Source organism: Rana temporaria, chromosome 12 (assembly GCF_905171775.1).
Source record: "Rana temporaria chromosome 12, aRanTem1.1, whole genome shotgun sequence".
Lineage (NCBI taxonomy): Eukaryota > Metazoa > Chordata > Amphibia > Anura > Ranidae > Rana > Rana temporaria.
In genome coordinates, this window is record NC_053500.1 from 30,303,775 (window position 1) to 30,326,780 (window position 23,006).

The 23,006-nt window shown below is 43.8% G+C and overlaps 1 protein-coding gene across 2 annotated transcripts in view; it reads left to right on the top strand.

The window, feature by feature from the left end:
* KCNH6 (potassium voltage-gated channel subfamily H member 6) overlaps nucleotides 1-23,006 on the top strand; it is a 231,965-nt gene that overhangs the window by 69,192 nt on the left and 139,767 nt on the right. For both annotated transcript variants that reach the window (XM_040330701.1, XM_040330702.1), the window contains exon 2: nucleotides 11,084-11,314. In XM_040330701.1, coding sequence (XP_040186635.1) covers nucleotides 11,084-11,314 — 231 coding nt within the window. The remainder of the gene's footprint in view (nucleotides 1-11,083; nucleotides 11,315-23,006) is intronic.

A 23,006-nucleotide genomic window follows, 5' to 3' on the forward strand; every position in this document is an offset into this window, starting at 1 on the left:
ACGCTCTAGCTGTAGCCGGCCTAAGAACGATCTTCAGCGTAAAGAATGACAAGGAGTCCTGGAAGTGAGGGGTTGGCCCCCACAGAACCCTGATCGCAACATCATTGTGTCTGTCTGGGATTAGATGAAGAGACAAAAGGATTTGAGGCAGTCTACATCCACAAAAGGCATGTGGTTAGTTCTCCAAGATGATTGGAATAACATAGTGTACCTGCCAAATTCTTTCAAATACAGTGTGCAAGTGTACCTAGAAGAATTGATGCTTGTTACTTCTACTTCTTACTACTTGTTACCTCTATTTCTGAAAGCATTCTTAAAGCGGGGGTTCACCCGAAAAACATTTTTTAACATTAGATTGAGGCTAATTGTGGGAAGCACAATCGGGTGTTTTTTTTTTAAATCAATGCAGTACATACCGTTTTAGAGATAGATGTTCTCCGCAGCTTCCGGGTATGATCTTTGGGACAGGGCGTTCCTATTTGATTGACAGGCTTCCGACCGTCGCATACAGCGCGTCACGAGTTGCCGAAAGAAGCCGAACGTCGGTGCGGCTCTATGCTGCGCCTGCGCACCGACGTTCGGCTACTTTCGGCAACTTGTGACGCGCTGTATGCGACGGTCGGAAGCCTGTCAATCAAATAGGAGCGCCCAGTCCCGCAGTCCATACCCGGAAGCCACGGAGAACATCTATCTCTAAAACGGTATGTACTGCATTGATTTAAAAAAAAACACCCGATTGTGCTTCCCACAATTAGCCTCAATCTAATGTTAAAAATGTGTTTTTTGGGTGAACCCCCGCTTTAATTTACAGCATTTTTCATACCTGCCTGATATTTTTGCACAGTAGTGTGTATGATTTTGTTTTCTGTTTGGTGGTTCTTCCCGTTTTAGCCACCTGGGCCTTTCAAAAATTACATGCTTTCTACAGTACAGGTTTAACATAACTTCCTTATATTAAATTTACTTTATCTGAAGCAAAAAGGTATTTATCACACTTTTTGAAGGTTTTTGCAAGCTCAGTCTCTCAACACGTATAAAAAAAAAATCACACTTTTAAATTCACACTCATGTTAAATGTGGCATAAGAAATCAGAGGATAGAATACATTTAGGTAATACCACCACATTATCGACCTTTAGTGACTTAAGTCACTGGGGTCATATTAAGGACAAGTCCCAACTGTGCTCTGTTTATTCAAGTAGCAACACCGGATTTTCTTCCAGTACTCTAGAACATGTAACAAAAATACTGTGGAAGCTGTTACTGAACAGCTGAATATGTAAACAATGTCTGGACATACTTCTTGCTTGAAATGGCACAATAGTGAAGCTGACAAAAATACACAGGTGTTATGGAAATGATAAGTCCATCACCAGGAAACATGATAAAGAAGTAGAAGAGCTCTATTGTTTCTGCATTCCTCAAATGAATGGATCGTGAGTTGCCACCATCAAATATGCATTCGAAAAAAGGCCACATAGATGTGACCAAACCCACCTCTTGTTTCATTATGCTTTCATTATCCCTACACATGTCCCATCTCTGAAGCATGCAAGAGTAGCTAGGTGGCTAACCAGTTAGCACTCCTGCTTTGGAGCCTTATGTTTTGTTCCTACTTTAACCACTAGATGACGCCGCACGACGATATACGTTGACAGAATGGCACGGCTGGGCATATGGGTGTACAGGTACGTCCTCTTTAAGATCCCAGCCGTGGGTCGCGCGCATGCCGCCGGCGGTGCGCTCACTACTCAGTCGGAAGCTCCGTGACCGTGCCCGTGGGACCCGATCGCCGCCGGTGTCCCGCGATCGGGTCACAAAGCTGAAGGACGGGGAGAGGTAAGTGTAAACAAACCTTTTCCCGTTCCTAGTGCCATGTCAGTGATCGTCTGTTCCCTGTCATCGGTAACAGCGATCAGTGACGTGTCACGCCAAGCCACACCCCTTAACAGTTACAATCACTACCTAGGTCACACTTAACCCCTTCAGCACCCCCTACAGGTTAACCCCTTCACTGCCAGTGTCATTTTTACAGTAATCAGTGCATTTTTATAGCACTGATCATTGTAAAAATGACAATGGTTCCAAAATGGTGTCAAAAGTGTCCCATGTGTCCGCCATAATGTCGCAGCCACGATAAAAATCGCTGATCGCCGCCATTACTAGTAAAAAAAGTATTAATAAAAATGCCATTAAACTATACCCTATTTTGTAGACGCTATAACTTTTGCACAAACTAATCAATAAACACTTATTGTAGACGCTCAATAAACGCTTATTGTGATTTTTTCCAAAAATATGTAGAAGAATACTTATTGACCTAAACTGAGGGGAAAAAATTTGGGGGATATTTATTATAGCAAAAAGTAAAAAATATTGAATTTTTTTCAAAATTGACGCTCTATTTTTGTTTATAGCGCAAAAAATAAAAACCGCAGAGGTGATCAAATACCACCAAAAGAAAGCTCCATTTGTGGGGAAAAAAGGACGTCAATTTTGTTTGGGAGTCCCACCGCGCAATTGTCAGTTAAAGCGATGCAGTGCTGAATCGCAAAAAGTGGCCTGGTCTTTGACCAGCGAAATGTTTCGGGGCTGAAGTGGTTAAGGACCACTTGCAGTGAGATGATATGTTCACCCTATGTGTGTGTGGGTTTTGTTTAGGTGTTTCCGTTTCCTCTTTCTGTCCAAAGACATACAACCTAAACTAGCTTTTCTCGGTCATGGACATCACCAAACCCATGCAAGGGAAAGAGTAGAGTTGCACAGAGCTAGCAACTTGGCTTCATCAATATCAACATTTGCATAAGAAACTGTTGTTAAAATCTGCCCTGAAGTACAAAATGTATCTCAGAAGTTGTACTCAGCATTAAACAAGGGACAATTTTATTTTCTGTAATATACAGTACACGAAGAAGTGAAAGGAAAAAAGCATAAGTTACAAACACAAAATTGGTGAATTGGAGATCCAAGGAGCTCGACTGCTAAGAAACCACATACAGTATAAGTAATGTTGATTCCATGCATAGCAATAACCATAACAGCAGCTCCATTCGGCAGGATGCTGAAGCAATTAAACACAGAATATTTGTGTAAAGATAACACATACCCATTACTGTGTCATTATATATATATAATTGGCGTCAATAGTCTAAAAGATTATTGGGAGCGGTCTTCATGGTTGCCGACTAGTCTCAAATCATCTTTTGTATCACTAAGCTTTAAAGAATATGTAAACCCAACATTTCATATTCCTGATATGTGCCTGCTGTATCATGTACTTGCATAAAATAGTATCCTGTTCTCTTTGTATTGTTTCCTTTGTGTGAAATCCCTGCGGTTCCTGCCAGTCCCTCTGCTTTGCTATTAAAAACTGACCACGCCAAGCAGGAGAACACAGCGTGGCCAGTTCCCTAGTTATGCTGGGCGAAAGATGCCGAAAGATGCCGAACGGCGAGTCGGCGCTATACGGCGCCTGCGCACCGACGTTCGGCTTCTTTCGGCAACCTGTGACGCTCCTTATGCGACGGGTGGAGGTCGTTTTTGTCATCACGTCAATCACCTGCTGGATAGGAACGCCCACTCCCGCGGGAGGCCCTACCCGGAAGCCGGGGAAGAAAACAGCAAAAAAAATAAAAAATAACGGCATACTGTCAATGTAAAGAGTGAGCTGGATGTCATGTTAGAAAATCATTTTTAGGGTGAACCCCCGCTTTAAGGTGAAAAAACATCTGATGATGCCGGCCCCCCGAGCCCCCGTTTTACTTACCTGACCCCTCGAAAGTCCCGCGCTCGGTCCCGAGATCCTCTTCGCCGCTCAGCCTGGTCGCTGATTGGCTAGAGCGGATGGATTGAGCGCAGCGCAGCCATTGGCTGGCGCTGCTGTCAATCACATCCAGTGATGCGGCGCGCCAAAGGGCAGGGCCGAGTGATACAGTGAGCGGCTATAGCGCGCCCGCAAGGACTCATTACCATGCAAGCTCTCTCGCATTAAGGTGATGAGTTCTTGCGGGGAGGACCAGAGACAGCCGCCAAAGGAACCCCAGAAGACATGGATCGGGGCCACTCTGTGCAAAACAAACTGCACAGTGGAGGTAAGTATAACATGTTTGTTATTTTAACACAGCAAATAGTGCCTTGATGGGTAAACTACAGTTTACATTGAGTTGTACACAAATAACTCCCCACCACACTAGCCCTAGAGCCCAGGACCCAGCAGTCTATCGTTTGGGTGATGTAGAAAATATCCTCCATAAAAAAAAAGAGTGAATATATTTATGTTTGTCCAATGCAAAACCATATGAGATGGATTTGTGTGTATTTCCTGCTGTAAGTTCAGCACTGCATGGCTTAATTTTTTTTCTACCCATTTTGGACATGATTTTATGTATCATCATTTTTAAAACTGCATCTAATCTGGATTGATTTAATCCCGCACAGTATATGTAATATATATATATAAATGTACAGTAACTGGAGAGTACATTGTGTCTGTCTCCGGTCACCTAGGACTGGGACTTGCTGCTTACAGGAAAGTCTTGTTTTTTTTTTTGTTTTTGTTTTTTTCCTGAAAATATACTAACAGCTGTTAAAGTTTTAAATCAGCTTTGGCAAGTTTTGTTGAACAACCCATGCACGACTCTATGCCATCATGTGCATTTTGGGGCAGTGAAAGCATCCTTTGGAACATGTTTTTTTATTTGCAATAGAACAGAGGTGTGAGGGTTTTTTTTTTTAGTTTTGGCAAACTACGGCAATGACACCTCCTGGGCATTTGAGGGCTTACAAGAGATGGGCAAAAAGATGTGCCTTAACATGGAAACATACATCTGTAAAGATGCAGCTTTTTTCTCCATGAACAAATAAAACACAGGTAGTCAACCAGGAGCGCATGTACCCAGTGGGTTTCTATGATATGTTTAAGGATATTCACCTTTTTCTTTTAGTATTTCATGTCAACAGTCTATATTTTCAGCAAATAATAAGTCATACATCATATATACCTAAATACAGTGCCTTAACCACTTAAGACCCGGATCAAAATGCAGGTAAAGGACCAGGCCCCTTTTTGTGATTCGGCACTGCGTCGCTTTAACTGACAATTGCGCGGTCGTGCAAGGTGGCTCCCAAACAAAATTGGCGTCCTTTTTTTCCCAACAAATAGAGCTTTCTTTCGGTGGTATTTGATCACCTCTGCGGTTTTTATTTTTTGCGCTGTAAACAAAAATAGAGCGACAATTTTGAAAAAAATTCAATATTTTTTACTTGTTGCTATAATAAATATCCCCCAAAAATATATAAAAAAAAAAATTTCCTCAGTTTCGGCCGATATGTATTCTTCTACCTATTTTGGTAAAAAAAAAATCGCAATAATCGTTTATCGATTGGTTTGCGCAAAATGTATAGCGTTTACAAAATAGGGGATAGTTTTATTGCATTTTTATAAAAAGATTTTTTTTTTACTACTAATGGCGGCGATCAGCGATTTTTTTCGTGACTGCGACATTATGACGGACACTTCGGACAATTTTGACAGATTTTTGGGGTCATTGTCATTTTCACAGCAAAAAATGCATTAAAAATGCATTGTTTACTGTGAAAATGACAATTGCCGTTTGGGAGTTAACCACAAGGGGGCGCTGAAGGGGTTAAGTGTGACCTCATCTGTGTTTCTAACTGTAGGGGGTGTGGCTGTAGGTGGGACGTCATTGATTGTGGTTCCCTATATTAGGGAACACACGATCGATGACGGCACCACAGTGAAGAACGGGGAAGCTGTGTTTACACACAGCTCTCCCTGTTCTTCAGCTCTGGGGACCGATCGCAGGACTCCAGCGGCGATCGGGTCCGCGGGTCCCGCGGTCACGGAGCTTCGGACCGGGTCACGGGCGCGTGCCGCGGGCGCGACCCACGGCTGGGCATTGAACAATCACGTACAGGTACATGATTGTGCCCAGCCGTGCCATTCTGCCAACGTATATCGGCGTTAGGCGGTCCTTAAGTGGTTATTTTCCACATGTTGTCATGTTACAACCAAAAACATAAATGTTTTTTATTGGGATGTTATGTGATAGACCAACATAAAGCGACACATAAGTGGAAATAAAATGATAAATGGTTGTAAAAATATTTTACAAATAAATATGTGAAAAGTGTGGTGTGCATTTGTATTCAGCCCTCTTTAGGGTCCTTTCACACGAGCAGACTGTTCGTCCGTTCATTACAAGTCCGTTAACGGACTTGTAATGAATCCCTATGGGAACGCGTCCGTTAGCGGATGGAGCATCCGCGTCAGTCGGGATCCGCTTTTCCGAACGGAAGAAACCCTATTTTTCTTCCGTTCGGCGGAACGGACCGGATGCAGACGGACAGACGGTCCGTCTGCATCCGGTCCCCCATAGGGGACAGCGGAGCAGAGACAGGGAGGTCCCTGCACTGTGTGCGGGGACCGCCCTATCCGCCGACAGCTCAGCGGGGATCCCCTCTGAGCTTTGGCGGACACACGGAGCGGACCCAGAAACGGTCCGCTCCGTGTGAAAGAGCCCTTACTCTGATACCCCTAACTGAAATCTAGTGGAACCAATTACCTTCAGAAGTTACCTAATTAGTAAATAAAGTCTACCTGTGTGTAATTTGCCTATACTGGAGCCTTTTCCCTGCAGTTCGCCCTAGTGGCAATTTTTTCTTGTTAAAAAGGAGAAGTCCAGCCTAAGCTCATTCGGCTGGGCTTCTCCTATGGGTCACAAGAGTGCAATTCGTTTTGCACTCCTGTGACCTGTTTTCAGCTGAGAGAGTTCATGCTGACATCACCAAGATCAGTCCAGGCACGGTGTCATCCCGACTTCGGAAGTCTGGATCTGGCAGGTGTCTGGACTGATTGCTGTTTTAGCCGCTCTGCAAGCCGCTAAGACTTCCGCACGGCGCTGCACTAACCACAGGCAGGGAGACATTTCCCGATCTCTGCAGCCGAGCATCGGGAATACTGTATGTCTCCTTGCCTGTGATTAGCGCAGCGCCGTGCAGACTTCCTGGCGGGCTCTGCACGTGAAATGTGCGAACACGCCGGAGCTCATCCCTAAGATATATATATATATATTACTTATCATTGAAAACTAACATATTCCATTTTTTTTTTTTTAAACGGCTTTGAAAAAAAAAAAGAATTTTTTTTTTTTTATCCCAATTTGTACTAAAAATCATCTGGCCTAAAGGCTGGTTTACAACATGAATTTCACAGGAACACACAGCGCATTCCTGTGCGATTCACATGCATATGGTTGTAGTGCAATTTCAACACATCCATTTGAATGCATGCATCACTTTAAAAAACACACAGTTATGCCGTGTACACACGATCGGTTTTACCGATGAAAAAAGTCTGATGGACTTTTTTCATCGGACAAACCGATCGGTCTTTTTTCCAAAAAAACAATAGTAAAAACTGATCGTCTGTGTGGAATTCCATCAGAAAAAAATCCATGCATGCTCAGAATCAAGTCGACGCATGCTCCGAAGCATTGAACTTCTTTTTTCTCAGCAGGTCGCAGTGTCACCACGTTTTGGACGGTCGTAATTTAGTCTGATAGTGTGTATGCAAGACTGATGAAAGTCAGCTTCATTGTATTTCTGAAGAAAAAATTCATCGGATTTTAAACCATCGGAATTCCGATCGTGTGTACAGGGCTTAACCCTACAGTAGTACCATGCAATCCAGCGCAGGCAAACGCACTGCGTATGCAACCTGCATTTGGGGTTTCCAGAAATACAGTAAAATTCTAGAAATATACACTAGTAATTTATCTCTGTCTCCTGAAATACTGTCATGTCTCATGATGTCATAGTTTAATTAGCATGCTGTGCAAGCTTAATTAGCATGCTGTGATTTCAGCACACTTTAATTTTCTATGACCAAAATCTTTACTTTACCTTTAAAATTCAATCCAATTCAAGCCAATCAGTATTAATTCATGGATTTTCATATTTCTAGAAAGGTCAGGCAAACTAGTTTAATGGTTTGTTAGCTTCCAAGTAAAGAACACAAAATTATAAAACGAGAAAATAAGAATAGATCAGAGATCCCAAATAAAAAAAAAGTCCTTTCTTCTTAAAGTGGAGTTTCAACCAAAAATGGAACTTCCATTTTTTGGAATCTTCCCCCCTCCAGTGTCACATTTGGCAACTTTCAGGGGGGAGGAGGGAGCAGGTACCTGTGTAATGCTCCCACTTCCGGGCATAGATCACCACGGTGATTGAGGTGACCTACGCCACTTCCTTCGCCGACTCTGTCCTCCCCTGCTGTCTTCTGGGAGCCACACAGGTCCCAGAAGACAGAAGGGACCAGTGAGGATGCGCAACGTGACTCGCACATGCGCAGTAGGGAACCAGGAAGTGAAGCTGTAAGGCTTTACTTCCTGATTCCCTCACCGAGAATGGCGGCGGCAGCAGCTGAGAGCCGAGCGACTGATCGGCTTCGACTGCCAACATCGCGGGCACCCTGGAAAGGTAAGTGTCCATATATTAAAAGTCAGCAGCTGCAGTATTTGTAGCTGCTGGCGTTTAATATTTTTTTTTCAGGCGGATCTCCGATTTAAGAATCTTTTATCGTCAAAGCCCCGTAAACACGATCGGATTTTCCGACAACAATTGTTCGATGGACGTGTTTTGTCGGATAATTCGACCGTCTGTATGCTCCATCAGACAATTGTTGTCGGAATTTCTGACAACAAATGTTGGCTGTGCATGCTCTCAAATTGTCCGACAACAAATGTGTTCCATCGGATTATCCAATTGTGTGTATACAAATCCGCCGGACTAAAATCCAAAGAACAAACACGCATGCTTAGAACCAATGCTAACCACCAGACAACATTAGCATAAGTTGCCCAAAGGGTAGCGCTAAAGAGCAGAAAAACAACGTAGTTTTGTGTATGTTGGCTGAAAAGGTTCTGCCGTCTGTATCCAGAACAAGTTCACCACCAATGCCATTCAGACAAAAACCCACGGATTTGTCCGATGGAAGTCCGATCGTGTGTATGAGGCTATAAGCTTACCTATTCAGATGGTTTTACACTAACTCTTGCAGCTGTTAACACATTTAGCAGAGGAAAATCAGCCCTTTATTTAAATTTTCAGTTCCACGGTAGACAGGTGCAGTAAGTCAGGATTTCCACAATTATCATACTATTTGGTGACTGCCATCAGGCAAAAATCAGGAGAAAAGGTATATGGACAGCCGCACACCGAAAGTAATTTTAGAAGGTAGCCTTTATTAGTGCAAAAGGATAAAAGCACTACAAAACACAGCAAGCAGTGTAATATATATACCTCACGCGTTTCGCACAGAGGTCTAGTGCTTAGTCATAGCTAAAACACAATAAAATATACTCCAAATATATATACTAAATCAAGGATAATCACATGACCCACCCCCACCAATGACTGCTATCAGGCTAACCCATCTCCTCATTGTATCCACATTTCTCCTCAAGCTAGCCATCACTTTCTGGTTGTGGGACATACTCGTCACCTCAATGCAATGCTAGATTCCTCCTGAGCAACCTCACCGAGCCTGAGAGCATACCATAAACCTTCCCTCACAAATAAATTCCAGAAACAATGATTCTTTTGCACTGGTTCCCTCTCTCGTACACATGTTTAACAAATATATTCCAGACCCTGGTTAGAAATGTAAGAAAGCACTGGGACCATGTTACATAATATCTGGGAATTAATAAGCATTGACTCCTTTTGTTACACAGGGAAAGAAAGCAGTACCCCACTGTGTCATCACCTACTCCTTAGAGGGGAATCTACATCATACCTCACCCCTACCTCCCGACAATCCATCATAGGTGTGCGCATCCTATTGCATTAGGGTGTGCACCCCAAACACAAACTACCGATCACTCACGATGTTCATTCAAAAAGGGAAGGGGCCAGTAAATTACATATTTACTGGCCCCTTCCCCAGTCCTAAAACATCCCAGGAGCAACAGCAGATAGGAGAGGAGGGAAGCTGGCAGTGCTGCAGGGGAAGATGGGAGCCAGGGCAGTAAGAGGAATGTGTGCTGCACAGGGTGATTAGGGTGTGCTTCTACAGGCAGAACACAAAACTCCTGTAGAAGCAACGTTTTTTATTCCAGTGTGCATGGAGCCTAAATATTCCATATTTCATATCTCTTCTATCCTATCCAACCATTCACCTATCTTCGGGCTTTCTACTTCTTTCCAATTTTTCGGTATTAAACTTTTTGCGGCATTCATCATATGTATTGTCATCGAGTTTTTGTATTCTTTTATTGGCATATTTACTCTGTAAAATAAACATGTCCAAGGTTCCACAGGTAGTTCTATCTTAGTGATCTCTTTAATAGATCCCTATCTTAGGGCATTGCCACCATATGTGGGCCATTGTTCCCACTTGTCCACACCCCTGCCAACACTCCGTTGTTTGATCTACTTGGTACTTCCCTAAGATAGCCACAGCTTTTAATGTCTACAATGACTAATGCCGCGTACACACCATCACTTTATGTGATGAAAAAAAATGACGTTTTTAAAAACGTCACTTTAATTGACTGTGTGTGGGGGAAAACGTTGTTTTATGTCTTGTAAAAAACGACCAAAAAAAATTGAAGCATGCTTCAATTTTATGTGTCGTTTTTCAAAAGTGCACTTTTTACTTCACAGAAATTGACCGTGTGTAGCAAAAAACTTCGTTTTCTAAGACGTTTTTTCATCCACGCATGCCCAGAAGCTACTTATGAAGCAAGCTTCAATGGAAAAACGTGGTGGAACGTAACCTCACTTTGCAAGATCATTGTGAGAAAACGATGGTGTGTAGGCAACTTCGTCTTTGAAAATTGAAGTTTCAAAAACGTCATTTTTTACTTCACAGAAAGTGTCGTTTTTTTTCATCACATAAAGTGATGGTGTGTACGCGGCATGACACTATAAAAATATAAAATGGTATTAACTCACAAGAAATACTTTCTTTAAAAATGTTTAGGTCTAGGTACCACAGTGTTTTAAATTTTCCATTAAATTTACAAGAAATACATTCTAATTCTTTATTCTTTACTTACAGGTCGCAAGTTTCTGATTGCCAATGCTCAGATGGACAACTGCGCTATCATCTACTGTAATGATGGGTTCTGTGATATGTTTGGCTTTTCCCGGGTGGAGGTCATGCAGAGACCTTGTACCTGTGATTTCCTAACGGGCCCTGAAACCACGCACAACAGCATTATGCAACTCACCCAAGCCCTACTGGGATCTGAAGAACGCAAGCTAGAGATTCTCTACTACAGAAAGGAGGGTGAGATATATATACTATGTTTTTACAACATAAATGCTACATTTTGTTATTAATTTTCTTACCCCCCCCCCCCCCCCCCACTTCCTCAGCATCCTATCTGAGAAAGGTATTATAAAGTCTGAGCTCCATGTAGGTAGATAAGACCAAGCTTACTGAAAGTGACCTCGTGGGACTAAATCCACTAAGCTCCACTGCTAATGGTGTCATGGCCCTGTGAGGAGCATCAGGCAGACTTTCACTGAAGTCAGCCTCTTAACCACTTAAGACCCGGACCTTTAGGCAGCTAAAGGACCCGGACAGTTTTTGCGATTCGGCACTGCGCCGCTTTAACTGACAATTGCGCCGTTGTTCGACGTGGCTCCCAAACAAAATTGGCCTCCTTTTTTTCCCACAAATAGAGCTTTCTTTTGGTGGTATTTGATCACCTCTGTGGTTTTTATTTTTTGCGCTATAAACAAAAATAGAGCGTCAATTTTGAAAAAAATTCAATATTTTTTACTTTTTTTGGTAAAAAAAATCGCAATAAGCGTTTATCGATTGGTTTGCGCAAAATTTATAGCATTTACAAAAAAGGGGATAGTTTTATTGCATTTTTTTTTACTACTAATGGCGGCGATCAGTGATTTTTTTTCTGACTGCGACATTATGGACACTACGGACAATTTTGACACATTTTTGGGGCCATTGTCATTTTCACAGCAAAAAATGCATTTAAAATGCATTGTTTACTGTGAAAATGACAGTTGCAGAGTTAACCACAAGGGGTCGCTGAAGGGGTTATGTATGACCTCATTTGTGTTTCTAACTGTAGGGGTGTGTGGCTGTAGGTGTGACACACGATCACACGATCGATCACAGCGCCACAGTGAAGAACGGGGAAGCTGTGTTTACATACAGCTCTCCCCGTTCTTCAGCTCCGGGGACCGATAGCGGGGACTCCAGCGGCGATCGGGTCCGCGAGTCCCGCGGCCACGGAGCTTCGGACCGGGTCGCGTGCACGCGGCGCGCGCGACCCCACAGCTGGGCTTAAAGAGCCACGTACCTGTACGTGGATGTGCCCAGCCGTGCCATTCTGCCGACGTATATCGGCGTGAATGGGTCCTTAAGTGGTTAAAGTGTGTATGTGGGTAAGGCTTTACATTCCATTTCACAGGCACAGGGGAGTCCTGGTTGCCGAGTGCACTAGCACTAGAGTGCAGAGCAAATAGAACCCAACTGTCCCTAATTTGGAAACAAATCACTCTGTCCTTCATTATTAATGTTCCTTTTTTGCCTGTATGAATTTCTGTAATATACAATTACTTTTTTCTGTTAGTTATATTATATTAATGCTAACCAGGAGAACTGGTACTGTAAAGAGTGATCATTCCTCAGCTTTAAATGACCACGGTCTGTGTGATTGAGGGGTGTGGCAAGGCTGTGTGATTTTACAATATGACCATAGATACACTTTGGCCCAGATTCAGGTAGATTGGCGTATCTATGCGGCGGCGTAACGTATCCGATTTACGTTACGCCGCCGCAACTTACACGGGCAAGTGCTGTATTCTCAAAGCACTTGCTCCGTAAGTTGCGGCGGCGTATCGTAAATCACCCGGCGGAATTCAAATTCGGTGGGTAGGGGGCGTGTATCATTTAAATCAAGCCCGTCCCCGCGCTGAACGAACTGCGCATGTGCCGTCCGTAAAATATCCCAGTGTGCATTGCTTCAAATTACGGCGCAAGGACGTCATTGGTTTCGACGTGAACTTAAATGACGTCCAGCCCCATTCACGGACGACTTACGCAAACGAGGTAACTTTAAAAAATGTTGACGCGGGAACGACGGCCATACTTAACATTGTTGCGCCGCACTTATGCCACCATATAGCAGGGGCAACATTACGAAAGGAAAAGCCTAACGTAAACGTCGTAACTTTACTGCGTCTGCCGCGCGTACGTTCGGGAATTCGCGTATCTAGCTAATTTGCATACTCGACGCGGAATTCGACGGAAGCGCCACCTAGCGGGCAAAAAAAAAAAATTGCAGTTTAGATCCGACGGCGTAAGAAACTTACGCCTGTCGGATCTAATGGATATCTATGCGTAACTGATTCTAAGAATCAGTCGCATAGATACGACGGGTCAGATTAGGATTTATGACGGCGTACATGGCGCTGCGCCGTCGTAAGTCCTTTGAGAATCTGGCCCTTTAAGTTTAGCCCAAAAAATCTGCACAAATTAACGGTACTTACCCTGAATGAGAAGTGCCTTGTGGTGGTGACTTCTCTCTTTATTTACATCTTCAGTCCCCCCCCCCCCCCCCCTACCGCCAATACCCCCTAGAGCAGTAATTTTCCAATGCCATTTCTTAGGCACTAATAGAGAGTGCAGACTATGTTTGCCCTTTCCATCTCCACTCCATTGATAAAAGCTGTACTATAGCTTCTGGCAGTAAAAAGCACTATATGAATGGAAAAGGCAGACCTTTCATTCATCTGCCCCTTTCATAGAGTGCTTTTCAATGCTGGAAGCTATAGTACAGTTTCTATGAACGGAGGGGGGGGGGGGGGTCAGTGGGAGGAAAGAGTCAGCATAGTTCAGTGGCTCATATTAAGCCCACAGCACCAGAAGATTACAGTTGGGGGACCTGTGGGGGTATGGGGGGATAGGGGTGGGGGCCAGAAGACTGAACATTAAAAGAAGAGAGCAGCCACCAACACTTCTTATTCAATGTAGATAACGTCCCTCATGCTGATTTATAAAAAAAAAAAAAATCAAGAAAATTAAGCTTAAATATCACTTTAAGTGTTAGCTGTAATAATCTTAAGAGGAAAGCCGACATGTTTTTACTTCTAGGATGCATTATAGGGCTTTAGGTATTGTGCTTTGTGACCGAATATCTTAAAGTGAATCAAACTGAATGTAATGCATACATAGAATCTTTAGAATGTAAGCTCCACGAGCAAGGCCCTCCTGTCCCTTCTGTATTGAATTGTACTGTATTTGTGCTGCCCCCCCCCTCTACATTGTAAAGCACTGCGTAAAATGTTGATGCTATATAAATCGGGTATAATAATAATAACATCATAAGGGCACTCACAGGCACTTGATAAAGACCTATTTCATGGCCTGCTAATATGAACACAAGTATTGCAAGTTGTAATATTCTCGCTAAAAGTATTTCTATATTAATCACAGAAATGTGGTAGAGCTAGCTTGTCCCTGGGGGATGCAAGCAATGGATGGATGCTTTTGCTGGTATCATCATATAAGAACATCAGAAAGAGCATTATAGCAATTGGGATGGCCTGTTAATGCAGCCCAAGGGAATCTTCTGTGAGTGACTGGATAAGGGATATACTGTATATTAATGCAGAAGCAGAAAGCCCCACTGGAGCTCTGCTTACTATTTAGGCCAGTCAAAGGGAAAGTCACATTAATTGTTCCTGATAAATTAGTAGCGAGTATAAAAGAAAGGGGAGCAAAGACAGAGAAGGGAGGACACTGCTTTTACAAAGCGCTGAACTTCATCTCCCCGGAGGTACCAGATTTTCTGCTTGTGATTTTTACTGCTCATGGAAATGAAAGCATTATTCCGTACTGTGACCTAGTAGCTTTTCTGTGGCATTGTAAGATGCATTACTCATACATGTTGCACTTTTTTTCACGTTCAGCGTCATGATAACATGTGATATTTTAAAGGCTGTAACATGTCATGCCAAGGTCGTGTCTGCTTTTAACTCAACTCCTGGGAGGCAGAGATCCCAGAATGCAATAGGGGGGCCGACGATATTGGCTGGTAATTCAGTGTGTGCATCTGTGCAAGGTGTGAAGATCCTGGCTGATAATGGTGATGAATGAGTTTATGTATAGTCTTACAAGCAGATATGTGTTATAGTCATCACAGCTGGATGAATCATACAAAGGGCCAGATCCACATAGATCGGCACCGGCGCAGCGTATCTAAGATATGCTACGCCGCCGTAACTTACTTGGCTTTGTTTCAAATCCTCAAAGATTTTGCGCCGTAAGTTACGGCGGCGTAGTGTATTTATGGCAGCGGAATTCAAATCGGCGATTAGGGGGCGTGTTTCATTTAAATGAAGCGCGTCCCCGCGCCGAATGAACTGCGCATGCTCCGTTTCGAAAGCATGCGCAGTTCATTCGTTGGATGCCCCCCTATTAAAAAAAAACAGGGGGGCATCCAACGAAGAAGGTAGCACCACCATGCTATAGTAAGGTTACAATGGGCTGGGTCCTGTAGCTATAATAATAGAGGTAGTATCATTTGTGTGTATGAGGCCTCGTACACACGACGGAGAAACTCGACGGGCGAAACACATCGTTTTGCTCGTCGAGTTCCTTGTTAGGCTGTCGAGGATCTCAGCGAGCCAAATTTCCCCATTCCCATCGAGGAAAAAGAAGACATGCTCTCTTTTTTTGGCTCGACGAGACCCTCGACAGTTTCCTCGTCAAAGTGTACACACGACCTGTTTCCTCGGCAAAAAAAAAAATACCAGCGAGAAACTCGGTCGTGTGTACGAGGCCTCAGTCATATAGGTTTTCTGTTATCTCTTCGTTTTGCTTCAGACATTGCATCCCACCCAGCCATTATTGTACAGATGCGGGTGTGGCAGGCTTCCATTGCCTTGGGATGACAGCCATGATAGGTGTAAACGTGAACAGAAGGAGACTTTTCTTGGTGGATGCTATAGTGCCAGGGAAAACATAAAGAAGGACAAGTTTAGCGTATGTTGTATTGTGGGGACTGTTATGCCTCGTACACACGATCGCGATTTCCGACGAGAAAACCGAAATTTGTCTTGCATACACACGGTCACTCAAATCTTGGCTGAAATTCCGAACATCAAAAACGCGGTGACGTACAACACGTATGACAAGCCGAGATCAATGGGCAGTTTGGCTCTTCTGCTTTATCCTGAGCATACACGTTTTTTTGTGCGTCGTAATTGCATTCAGATGAATGCGATTTGCGATAGGATTTTTTCCTGTCACGAAAATTGAGATCCTGCTCTCAATCTTTTCTTGGCAGGAAAACTGAGAGAAAAAGTGTGATGGAGCATACACACGGTCAGTTTTCCTGACAAAAAACTCACATCGCACTTTTCCTGTCAGGAAAACCGATCGTGTGTACGAGGCATTAGGTGTTTTTTAACTATCAAAAATGGAGGACCAGAATGGAGTGAGCCATAGGCAAGTCTACCAGATATGTAACATCGTTCCTGGATGAGCATTGCATTTCCAGCCAAATCAATTTTTTCTTCTTGGTTTTGCTGCCCATGGTTGCGAACTTCACTACTCTTAATACGCTGCAGATTTTTTATAACATAGAGGTCATATAAAGTATATCCAGTAAGAAGCCTGAGCACTTGGTTGCTGTGATACACGGAAGGGAGTGTCGTGTTTTTGCCACAGTACATTGCTAGGAACAAGGATTGATTCCTTTCACTTTCAAACGGATACACACTTTTTGTTAGCACTTCTTCAAATGTGATTATTTTCACTTTATACTGTATATTGTATTGAATGTTGTTTCTTCGTGCTTATTGAAATTCACTGTTTGTTTGTTTTTTGGTCTTAAAGGAATAGCTCAGCTATTGTGGTTTATATGTTTGTTTGTGTCCTATATTCATATTGTTAGTGTGCTGCTTTTCCACTTAAGTAATATCTTTGTATTAAGTGCAAGAATCTTTTTGTTGTATTGATTTTATAAAGATACTTCTACACATAAAAAGAAACCCCATGTGAGCTAAGAAAAATACAACAAACTCTCTGTTGGCCTTTGATAAACAATTCCCATATAATAGCTCTTGCACATAGCCATAATAGCACAGATAATCGAAATTTTAAGAAGCCTGTTTTTTCTTGGCTTTTCTCCAGTATATGAAATTACTTCTGCTAAAGATCTGTTCTTCAGAACAAAACATAATATACAGTTTTAAAGGTTTCCATGCCTAATGTACAATTTCCTCTATTATAACATCATGTGCTTTGCATTCATTAGGCCAATGGCAGTTATGTATTAAAAGGAATAGCAGCAATAGCATTAGAAAAATAGAACCCAAGTGCCCTTTGGCTAAGTCATTGTTTCTGAAAAGGAAGTACAGGCTTTTACTGTTTGTTTTTGTTTTTTGGCAGCTGAATCTTAAAAACAGTAATGTACACATCATAGCCATCTATTACGTGGCTGCCAGTTTTCTTCTGTTCATTGGTTCTAAGCATTTGCCCTTTCCCCTGTACAAATTGTGCAGGAGAGTGTTTTGAAGACTGGACAGCAACAATGCTGAGTGAACTGTAAAAGTATCTGTCACACTGAAGAATCTTTATTGACAATCAATATAAAGCTAGTTATAAAATGAAGACATGGGGTCAGATCCACGTAGCCCGGCGTAATTTTAGGCAGGCGTAGCGTATCGTAGTTACTCTACGCCGCCGCTACTTTGAGAGGAAAGTGCTGTATTCTCAAAGCACTTGCCTCTAAAGTTAGTGTAAATCTCCCGGCGTAAGGGCACGGAATTCAAATGATGAACAGGGGGGCGTGTTTTATGTAAAACAAGCTTGACCCCATTTTCGCCCGCTCAATGCCTAAACGACGTGAACTTAATTTACGCAAAGCCCTATTCGCGAACGTTTTACGCAAACGACGTACACGACGAAAAATTCTACGCTGGCCCGACGTCCATACTTAACATTGCGTACGCCTCATAGAGCAGGGGTAACGTTACGCTGAAAAAAGCCTTACGTAAACGACGTAAAAAAAAGCGTCAGGCGGACGTACGTTTGTGGATTGGTGTATCTAGCTAATTTGCATACTCGATGCGGAAATCGACGGAAGCGCCACCTAGCGGCCAGCGTAAATATGCACCTAAGATCCGACGGCGTACTAAGACGTACGCCAGTCGGATCGAGCCAACATTCAGTTGTATCTTGTTTTGTGGATACAAAACAAAAATACGACGGGGCATCTTAGAAATTACGCGGTGTATCAATAGATACGCCGGCTTAATTTCTTTGTGAATCTGGCCCAGGATATCTGACTTTCATACTATGTCCATTTTAAAATATCCCTTGTTTCTGAAAAGGAAGTACAGGCTTCAGGGGAGGGGAGGAGTACAACCAGGGCCGGTACAAGGCAGGGGCGCTGCAGAGCTAATAGCTGCAACATGTGCCCACTGCCGAGTGCACTCTTGCACTTGGTACAAGCCTAAGACCAGCCCGCACTTCACCCCCCTGTCAGGTGGAGTAACCTCCGCCCGTCCTAGTCCCAGGCGGCGTAATGTTACTGAGAGGCCGGCCGGGAGTCGGAATGGGGGAGGAGCCAGTGGCATTCTTATGGCGGGGGTTGCGATCCGACCCAGGTGACACCAGTGTCCTAACAGGGCGACGCTGACAGGCACTGCTTTTTTTGTGAGCAGGCTTACCGCTGGACATCACAGACTGGTCTCCCGGAGTCCGAGTACCCCCCCCCCCACCCCTTCACGCAGGGAGCTCTCTCAGAGAGCCCATGGAGAATAGATGCAGGCAGCTTCCGATGCTGATCGTCCTCTATGTGCTGCTGTGGGGGGGAGCCAAAGTGACCATGGACAAGTGCTTGGAGTATAGCCAGCTACATCAGGTACATCCAGACCTGACCATGCTTGCTGAGATCTAGTACTACATTAACCTGACAGTGCACCATGATCACAGTGAGTGACACAATCCCATCTCCCCCAAACACCATCATATACCCCACCCCATCTCCTCTGGGAACAGGGACCACTATCTCCCCTGGGGACAGGGACACCATATTTCCTGTAGACAGGGACCCCATATTTCCTGTAGACAGGGACCAACATCTCCTCTGGAGAAAGGGGCCACCAGCTCTCCTGGGGACAGGGACCACCAGCTCTCCTGGGGACAGGGACCACCAGCTCTCCTAGGGACAGGGACCACCATCTCCCCTGGGGACAGGAATCCCATATTTCCTGGGGACAGGGACCACCAGCTCTCCTGGGGACAGGGATCCCATAATCCCTGGGGACAGGGACCACCATCTCCCCTGGGGACAGTGATCCCATATTTCCTGGGGACAGGGACCACCAGCTCTCCTGGGGACAGGGATCCCATAATCCCTGGGGACAGGGACCACCATCTCCCCTGGGGACAGGGATCCCATATTTCCTGGGGACAGGGACCACCAGCTCTCCTGGGGACAGGGATGCCATAATCCCTGGGGACAGGGACCACCATCTCCCCTGGGGGCAGGGATCCCATATTTCCTGGGGACAGGGACCACCAGCTCTCCTGGGGACAGGGACCCCATATTTCCTGGGGACAGGGACCACCATCTCCCCTGGGGACAGGGACCCCATATTTCCTGGGGACAGGGACCACCAGCTCTCCTGGGGACAGGGACCCCATATTTCCTGGGGACAGGGACCACCATCTCCCCTGGGGACAGGGACCCCATATTTCCTGGGGACAGGGACCACCAGCTCCCCTGGGGGCAGGGATCCCATATTTCCTGGGGACAGGGACCACCATCTCCCCTGGGGACAGGGACCCCATATTTCCTGGGGACAGAGACCACCAGCTCTCCTGGGGACAGGAAGACCATATTCCCTGGGGACAGGGACCACCGTCTCCTCTGGAGACAGGGACCCCATAGTTCCTGGGGACAGGGATCCCATATTCCCTGTGGACAAGGACCACCATCTCCCCTGACCAAGGGACCCCATATTCCTTGGGGACATGGACCACCATCCCAGCAAGCATATTGCCATCTGAAGAGGAGTTAATGAACTCTTTAAATGGGGCTGAGGGGAGTTTAATCACAAATGGTATTTTTGTAATTTTCTGCATGAAGGAGTTAATTACCTTCCACTAGTCACTAATGCATCAGTGACCAGTGGCGTGGTCTTTCTGCATATTACAAATACCATTGGTAATTTACAACTTGCCGACCTGCCACAGGTACCAGCTTACAGGCACCGGTACGTACCCATATGTCACTGCTTGTTTCAGAGTTTTGGGCACATTCCCTCACCCACCCACTCCCCTGTGGTTGTACACAGCGGGAGTCTTTTAGCAGATCTCCCAGCCAATGATTCATTGCCGAGACCTGCTGACTGGCTGTGTCAAATCACAGCACAGAGCTCTGTACAGAGGGAACATCGTTTTTTTTTCTATGAAATTAACCACTCCAGTCAGTTCATAATGGGGATCGCAGAGAATCCCATCAATGGTGGGGGTTATTACATAAGCTAGTAATATTGCTGGGGATTATTGCATATTAAATTATCTAGTTAAACCTAACTTAATTTGTATTGTTCTAATTTTGAAATGACAAGGACTTTTTCTTCACACCGGGGGGGGGGGGGGGTCGCAGTTTTCCATCTTTGCCCTGGGCACCGGATGACCTTGTCCCAGCACTGGCCACAACTGCCAGGAAAATTGTTCAGGATGCAAAGAAAAACCCACAAAATAACTTCAGGTGAAATACAGGACTCTCTGAAAACATGTGGTGTGGATATTTCAAGATGCACAATAAGGAGGCACTTGAAGAAAGATGGACCGCATGGTTGAGTCGCCAGAAGAAAGCCATTACTACGCAAATGCCACAAAGTATCCCACATATAATACGCCAAACAGCACAGAGACAAGCCTCAAATCTTCTGGCACAAAGTCATTTGAAGTGATGAGACCAAAATTTAGCTTTTTGGCCACAACTATAAATGCTACATTTGGAGAGGAGTCAGCAAGGCCTATGATGAAAGGTACACCATTCCTACTGTGAAACATGGAGGTGGATCGTTGATGTTTTGGGGATGTGTGAGCTACAAAGGCACAGGAAATTAATGGCAAGATGGATGCCAATACTGGAGGAACATTTGCATTCATCAGCCAGGAAGCTGCACATGGGACGTATTTGGACATTCCAACATGACAATGATCCAAAACACAAGGCCAAGTCGACCTGTCATTGGCTACAGAAGAATAAAGTGAAGGTCCTGGAGTGGCCACTATGGGGAGATCTTAAGCATGCAGTTCATGCAAAACAGCCCAAGAATTTACAGGAACTGGAGGCTTTTTGCCAAGAGGAATGGGCAGCTTTACCATCTGAGAAGATAGAGAGCCTCATCCACAAATACCACAAAAATATTACAAAAATCGGTTATTGGCAATACATGGTATTAAGAACTGGGGTATGTAAACTTATGATCAGGGTTATTTGGGTAGTTTCTGTTGCCATTAAGATTTAAAAAGAGTTATAATTCATATTCTCAGAAAAATGGCCAAGAAATCATAAATTCTGCCAGGGTATGTAAACTTATGAGCACAACTGTATATACACACACAACGGTCTCATAATCCTCTTGCTCAGACTTGTGGCACAGCTTTCTACCCGCATTGCCTTTTGTTTGTTGAAATAGCTGCCTAGAATGCCTGGTATTTTGGAACCGAATATAATGGCCGTCTGAGATCTGTGATACATCTGCTAATTCATACTTCTGATGCTGTATTAATCGGTTTTTACACTTTTCTATCTACAGTTAATGTTTGCTTCAACTAGTTGTACACCCAGTATTTATTATCAGCCATTTGTTTTAACCACAGTTTTTTTGTTGCTTCAACATATGATTTTTTTTAAAGCAGAACTCCCCCATTCAGTGGAGCTGTGCCCGCATTGCATGGGTTAACTGCTCCTTTTGTCTAGGAGTGAGCACTATGTTTATACTCACCTGATCCGTCAATCCTCTGGAAAACCGCACTCCCCCCACATCCAACGGTGGACTATTCCTGCCATCCTCATGTCTAATCTATGGGTGTGATAAAGTCAGGAACAGTCCACCACACAAGACAGGCGGAGGCAGGAGCGGCAAAGACCAGCTTTGCGCTGGAAGGATAGGCAGATTAGGTAAGCGTATATCTATGCTCTGCAAATGATTTAGATATAAAAAAAAGAGACATATGAATAAAAATTCCCTTTTAATTGGCTGTACTATAACCACAGTAATGATGGCAAATCGCACCAAAATGATGTTATTACTCTCAAATTTAAGTAAAAATGGCCATGGTAAAACTGACAAGCGAACATCATTTACCTGATTGAAAAAGCCAGCGTGGAAATGCCTGCCACTGCGGGCAATGGTGCCCAATAAATCAGCATTTCCAGAAATTGTATATCTATAACCTCTTTTTTAAACTATGTTTATACACTAAAGAGTTGTTATTATTATTAAGTTCCTTGTTTTTGTTACAGAAATGTATTCCCTTATTGTTCTCCTGAAGAAGCAGGCAAAATCAGCAAAACATGTTGAGAACTGGCTGACTCTATGTCCACTTTTTATCATGTAATAACATAATTGTTGTGCGAGTTGCCATCACCACCAATTAAGAGGGATTTTTTATCCATGTCTCTTTTTTAAATAAAAAAAAAAGTTCTTATATATTTGTAATAAGGGTTACATGGTTTTAATTTTGTTGTAATGTCTTTGTTGGTACTAAGAAAAATCCAGTTGCCTCTTTACCCTTTAGACTTATATTTTAGGACATAGGCACCATTGTACTATGCCAGTTCATACTAATATGGAGCACTTGTCTTCTGTATAATTACTCTACATACAGTCATGATTTACACCTAATATATCATCCATAAATAAATAATCCTTTTTTTATGAAGGTTGTTAGGATATAGTGTTGACATTTG